The sequence below is a fragment of the Colobus angolensis genome, unplaced genomic scaffold, assembly GCF_000951035.1.
Source record: "Colobus angolensis palliatus isolate OR3802 unplaced genomic scaffold, Cang.pa_1.0 Scaffold12, whole genome shotgun sequence".
In the NCBI taxonomy this organism is placed as follows: domain Eukaryota; kingdom Metazoa; phylum Chordata; class Mammalia; order Primates; family Cercopithecidae; genus Colobus; species Colobus angolensis.
The window spans coordinates 8190339-8197094 of NW_012113141.1; the positions used below are offsets into that span (position 1 = coordinate 8190339).

At 37.0% G+C, this 6756-nt stretch overlaps 1 protein-coding gene across 4 annotated transcripts in view; it reads left to right on the top strand.

Moving 5' to 3' along the window:
- Nucleotides 1-6195, top strand: part of ADK (adenosine kinase) — a 620365-nt gene extending 614170 nt beyond the window's left edge. For 3 of the 4 annotated variants that reach the window (XM_011928446.1, XM_011928455.1, XM_011928464.1), the window contains one exon: nucleotides 5492-5896. In XM_011928446.1, coding sequence (XP_011783836.1) covers nucleotides 5492-5616 — 125 coding nt within the window. In that variant the 3' untranslated portion in view covers nucleotides 5617-5896. Of the gene's footprint in view, nucleotides 1-5491 lie in introns of all 4 variants that reach the window. The other variant, XM_011928472.1, reaches the window with a different exon arrangement.
- Nucleotides 6196-6756: the final 561 nt, after the last annotated feature.

Sequence of the window (6756 nt, forward strand, 5' to 3'; positions counted from 1 at the left end):
TACACGTGTGAGCCACCACGCCTGGCCTATGTGATCTTAAATTGTCTATTCACAAACTACATGTTAGATGCAAGGGAAAAAATAGGTACTATACAATGGAGAAGTAGGACAACACCTTGATCGGGTGATCAAAATTCCTATCACCAGTGAACAGCAGATGGACATGATGTGCCTCTAAATGGGACACTTTGAGAAGGATCCATCATAATATGTGTAGTAGTCTGCCTGGGAATGCATAATCATGAGAAAATGTTAGACAAACCCAAAATCAGAATCAGTCTATTAAAAATGGGAAAATAAATAAATAAATAATGGGATAAGTGCGTCAGACGCAGTGGCTCACACCTGTAATCCCAGCACTTTAGGAGACTGAGGCGGGTGGATTGCTTGAGTCCAGGAGTTCAAGACCAGGCTGGGCAACATGGCAAAACCCCATCTACTAAAAATACAAAAAAAATTAGCCAGGCATTGTGGTGTGCACCTGTGGTCCCAGCTATGCAGGAGGCAGAGGTGGGAGAATCACCTGAGCCTAGGGAGGTTGAGGCTGCAGTGAGCCAAAAAAAAATTACGCCACTGCACTCTAGCCTGGGCAATTGGAGTAAGACCCTGTCTCAAATAAATGAACAAATAAATTAAAAATGAGGTAGGGGATGACTGTATTCTTCAAAAGTGTCCATATCTCAAAAGTCAAAATCTGAGGAAATGTTTCAGATTTTTAAAAACTATAAAGGTACATCAGTTAAATCCTAAACTAGATTCTGTCCTAGAGGAGAAAATTTCTATATAGGACATTATTGGGTAATTGACTAAATTGAAATATGGACAGTAGATTAGATAACAGTGTTACTGAAGTTGATGTTGATGTCCACACTGTAGCTATATAAGAGAATATCCTTATTCTCAGAAAAGATACACTGAAGTTTTTAGAAGTAAAAAGATATGATAAATGTAACTTGCTCTCAAATAGTTCAGGGAAATAAAATTGTATAAAGAGAAAGAGTACATGCAAATGGTGCAAAATGTTAACAATATTGTGCACCTGGGTAAAGGACCTTTGTACTATTTTGTGCACCTTTGTACTATTTTTATTCCTGCAAACTTTTTTCTGAATTTGGAATTCTTTTCAAATAAAATACACTTTAAGCAGGCTAATAATTAAAAATCTAAACTAAAATTATATTGGGAAACATTATGCTAAGTGAAATAAGCTAGACACAAAAAGACAAATATTGTTAGAATAGGCAAATTTATAGAGACAAAAAGTAGAGTAGCAGTTACCAGGGGCTGGAGGTAAAGAGGAGTGGGGAGTTATTGTTTAATGGGTACAGAGTTTCTTTTGGGGTGATGAAAAAGTTCTAAAAATGCATAGAGGTAATAGTTGCACATTGTGAATGTACTTAATATCACTGACTTGTGCATTCAAAATTTGTTAAAATAGTAAATTTTATGTTATGTATCTTTTCCACAATAAAAGTATCTTGGGGATGTTTACTTACATTATAAAAGGATTCCCTACAATTCTTTAAATATAAGCTCCCTTTGTTTATTTAAACAATTTTATACAACTTTCAAGATTCACATCAGCTCCTTTTTGAAGACTCCACTTATAACTGATTATGTAGTATCTGTATTTCATTTTAGTTGGTTTTTTAAAATAGATTATTGAAAAACTGACTTTCACCTTGGGCAAAGATCTTAGCTTTTTTCAGCATCCAGGATCTCCACTTGTCAAAGCAAAACACTCTTCAGAATACTTACTTCATTCATCATCTAGTTTTCTTAGAAAAAGGATGCTGGTGGTTTTGCTTCACAAAAATATTTCATAAACATAAGCTTTTTCTTTTTCTCACAATGATCATACCAGGGGGAATGAAGAAAACAGATGTTGCTTATAAGGCGTCTAATAGACATGTTTGCATTGTAAGCTGATCTGACTCTGAATTTGGCATCTGCTCCATTCACTGTGTGGACTGAGCATTTTAGCCTCACAGTTTGGCAGAAAAGTTAATATTGACTTTTGACTGTTACCTGAAAACTCAGTGATAAAATAACTCTTACTAAACCTCTCGAGAGAGTGATTTTTACAGTCTCAGCAAATGTCTTTAAAATACATCATTCCATTAACCATATTAATTTTATTCTTTGGTTGGGAATACTTATTTATTTCATCTAATACAGAGCATTCCCTAAATCTGACTGGGAAAAGTCTGTGTGGTCAGAATGGTAGAAGAAGAAGGACATAAATCACTTATAACGTTCTCTACAGGTCATTATACCACAGCTTCTCAATTAACCTTCATTCCCCTCAGGCTGCCCAGGGCCTCAGGGAAGGCCCAGAAGCCTAGCTGCAGCACAGTTGCTCATTATCATCTGCTCTTCTGAGTGTTTGAGAGTTACTGCAGCAGCTCAGGTTTCCCCTAAGGGGAAGGTAGCCCAGATTCTTCTGCTCTTGACCTGCCTTATTTGCAATTATCCTTTTTTTCTTCTTTCACTGTTTTATTGTGGCATAATAGACATACAATAAAGTGTACATATCTAAAGTGTACAATTGTATAACTTTGGACATATGTGTACACCCATGAAACCATCACTATGGACATATCCACTGCTCCCATGGCCTTTTCTAATCATGCCTTCCTGCTCCTTCTCATCCCCTTTTGGATTGTTTCCAGTTTGGGGCTATTACAAATAAAGCTGCTGTGAACATTCATTTACAAGTCTGTGTGTGGATGTGTACTTTCATCTACCTTAGGTAAATACCTAGAAATAGAATGGGACATATGATATGCGTATGTTTAGCTTTTTAAGACTGACAAGTGGTTTTGCAAAGTGGTCTCACTATTTTACATTCCCACAATTAGTGTATGAGAGTTGATCACACCCTTGCTAACACTTGTTATAGTCAGTCTTTTCAGTTTTAGCCATTCTGTGAGTGTGCAGTGGTATCTAATTGTGATTTTAATTTGCATTTTTTAATGAATAATGATATTGAACATTTTTTCATGTGCTTATTTGGCATCTATCTTCTTTGCTAAAATGTTAAATACTTTTGCCTACTTTGTATTGAGTTGTTTCTTGTTATTGAGGTACCAAGTATTTAATTGTGACAAAGTTCAAATTATTTTTTCTTCTATAAAAGTTGTATTCTTAGCCAGGTGTGGTAGCTCACACCTGTAATCCCAGAGCTTTAGGAGGCCAAGGCAGGCAGATTACTTGAGCCCAGGAGTTCAAGGCCAGCCTGAGCAACTAGGCAAAACCCCATCTCTACAAAAAATGCAAGAATTAGCCAGGCATGGTGGCACACGCCTGTAATCCCAGCTACTAGGAAAGCTGAGTTGGGAGAAGAGCTTTCAGTCCAGAAGGTTGAGGCTACGGTGAGCCATGACTGTGCCACTGTACTCCAGCCTGAATGATAGTGAGACACTGTCTCAAAAATAAATAAATTTTTAAAAAAGAAAAATTTGTACCTTTTACATCTTACTAAGTGATCTTTAGCAAACTCAAGATCACTAAGATTTTTTCCTATGTTTTCTCCTCAAGAGTTTTAGAATGTTATTCCTTACATTTATGTCTGTGATTCATTTCAGGTGAATTTTTGTAGATAGTGTAAGGTAAAGGTTGAAATGCTTTTTTTTCACACATGGTATCCATTGTTCTAATACAATTTGTTACAGTATCCTTTCTCCATGGGATTGTTTGGGCACCTGTGTCAAAAATCAGTTGGCTATACAGAAGTAGGTTTATTTCTGGACTCTGTTCAGTTCCATTGATCTATTTGCCTGTATGTTAATACCATAGTGTCTTGGTTATTATCATTCTATAATAAATTTTGAAATCAGATAGTATAAATCCTCTGGCCTGATTCTTCTTTTTCAAAGTTGAGTTTTCACTAACCTAGGTCCTTTGAATTTTCATATAAATTTTAGAAGCAGCTGGTCAGTTTCTATAAGAAAAACCTGCTAGAATTGTTATTGGTATTCCAATGAATTAATAGAAAAAATCCTGCAGAACTGATAATATTGAATCTTCTGACCTTTGAATATGTCTCTCTATTTATTTAGGCTTCTTTTATATTTCTCAGCATTGTTTTGTCATTTTCAATGTGCAGGCCCTATAAAACTTCTGTCAGATTTATTCTAAGGTACTTCAAATATTTGAAGTATGTGAAGTACCTTAGAATAAATATGGATAAATATTCTTAATATTAATTTTTAGTTAAATTTTTCGTTGTTGAGACAGGGTCCTACTCTGTTGCCCAGGTTGGGGTGCAGTGATGTGATCATAGCTGACCGCAGCCTCAACCTTCCAGGCTTCAGCAATCCTCTCACCTCAGCCTCCTGAGTAGCTAGGTTTACAGGCATGCACCACAACACCTGGCTAATTTTTGTATTTTTTGTAGAGACAGGATTTCACCATGTTGCCCATGTTGGTCTCAAACTCCCGAGCTCAAGCAACTCACCCGTCTTGGCCTCTCAAAGTGCTGGGATTATAGGCGTGAGCCACGATGCCTGGCTTATTCTTAGTAACTTCTAATTGTTTATTGCTCGTATGTATAATTATATATACACATTACCAGTATAGATCATTTATTTTTGTATTTTTAGTGGAGACAGGGTTTCACCATGTTGATTTTGAGACACTGTCAACACATGCTTCCCTGTCCAGGTGCAGTGGTTCACGCCTGTAATCCCAGCACTTTGGGAGGCCAAGGCAGGTGGATCACCTGAGGTCAGGAGTTTGAGACTAGCCTGACCAACATGGTGAAAGCCCCCATCTCTACTAAAAATACAAAAATTAGCCGGGTGTGGTGGCAGGCACCTGCAATCTCAGCTACTCGGGAGGCTGAGGCAGAAGAATCGCTTGAACCTGGGAGGCAGAGATTGCAGTGAGCCGAGGTCATGCCATTGCACTTTAGCGTGGGCAACAAGAGTGAAACTCCATCTCAAAAAAAAAAAAAAGACCAGATTGACTTGATGGCAAGTTGTTGTGTCTCAACTTGAGCTCTTTAGAATAAATATTAGGGGAAGCTCATGATGTTTGGGAAGAGGCCTCCTGGCCAGGCACAGTGGCTTATGCCTGTAATCCCGGGCCGAGGTAGGCAGATGACAAGGTCAGGAGTTTAAGACAAGCCTGGCCAGCATGGTGAAACCCCATCTCTACTAAAACTACAAAAATTAGCCTGGCATGGTGGTATGTGCCTGTAGTCCCAGCTACTCAGGAGGCTGAGGCAGGAGAATTGCTTGAACCTGGGAGGCGGAGGTTGCAGTGGCCAAGATGATACCACTGCACTCCAGCCTGGGTGACAGAGCAAGATTCCATCTCGGAGGGAAAAAAAAAAAAAAAGACCTCCCTAACAGCAACACTCAAGACTTTCCCTTACTGTCAAGGCTAAAGAATGAGGTAGGTGCTTAGATCATATATTGGTCTGACCCAGTATGACATTTCTGCTGCTGTCACACAACACTCACGTTCTTTTTTGCCTGTGTTCTAGGTTTTCTGTCACAACTGGTCTCTGACAAGCCTCTGACTGAATGTATCCGTGCTGGCCACTATGCAGCAAGCGTCATAATTAGACGGACTGGCTGCACCTTTCCTGAGAAGCCAGATTTCCACTGATGGAAGAGCCAAAAGCACAAGCCCAGGAGTGCAGACACTGCCCTGATTGCTTCCTGAGAATTCCCATACTAATAAAGAAGAAAATTATCTGCCATTTTTTCCTACTATAACAATGCTGAATCTTAATTTAGAGGGTACAAGGGTACGGTAATGCTTGTAGAATCTTTATTATCTCAACAATCTAAAAAATGATGTTTATTTCCATAGTTTGATAGTGCCACTTAAATGCCAATTAAACAAAATTATAACATTTCAATATAAATTTTTATTTCATTTTCAATTACTTTATAAATTCATGTGTATTTAGTACACTGATTCTTTTTTTATATTTCTGCTTTGAATGCAGATGCAATTTAATATAATAGATTTTTTAATGAATTAATCTTAACATAGTAATCTTTAGCTTTTTATACAAATATATTTAATTTAGGAGTATATGTGTGTATACACATACATACATAAATATACCACATATATACCTGATAGTCAAATAAGGTACAGAAATTTTATCTTGTCAAATTATGCCAAATAATCTCTTTAATGTGCACTCAAACATGTAATAAACTTTGGATAATTAAATAATGTGCCAAATTTAAGTTGTATTACAATATTCAAGTCATAGTCTTATGGAACTCTGTAATTTGATGCAAACAAAAACTTGTCATATAGGAATTTTTTTCTGTCTTTTCCCTGTGTACAGCAAACTGAGGAAGAAAGATCATTATTTAATACTGGGCCCTGAAATGTTACCCAATTTGTTAATGGAATTATGAAGAACAGCAACATAATACACTGAAGAATAACTTAGTATCAGAGACCAATAAATCATTTTTTTAAGGAAGACAAAATGGTATAATTGGACTTCTGGAGTCAGACTTAGTTACCTTTATGTGACCTCAGTTTCCTTTTCATAAAATGGGATGATAACCCTTACACAGAAGGTCATTGAGATGATTTGAGAGAGATTACCAAGTATAAGATATTTGTTTTAATGCCTTGTAAATGCTTAATAAGTAGCTGCTCTTATTATCATTATGATTATTTTCTTTTTTAAGAAAAAAAGACAATGTTTGTAAAACTGAATTCAAATCATAGGAAAGAATTTGGCCAGGCGCTGTGGCTCACGCCTGTAATCCCAAC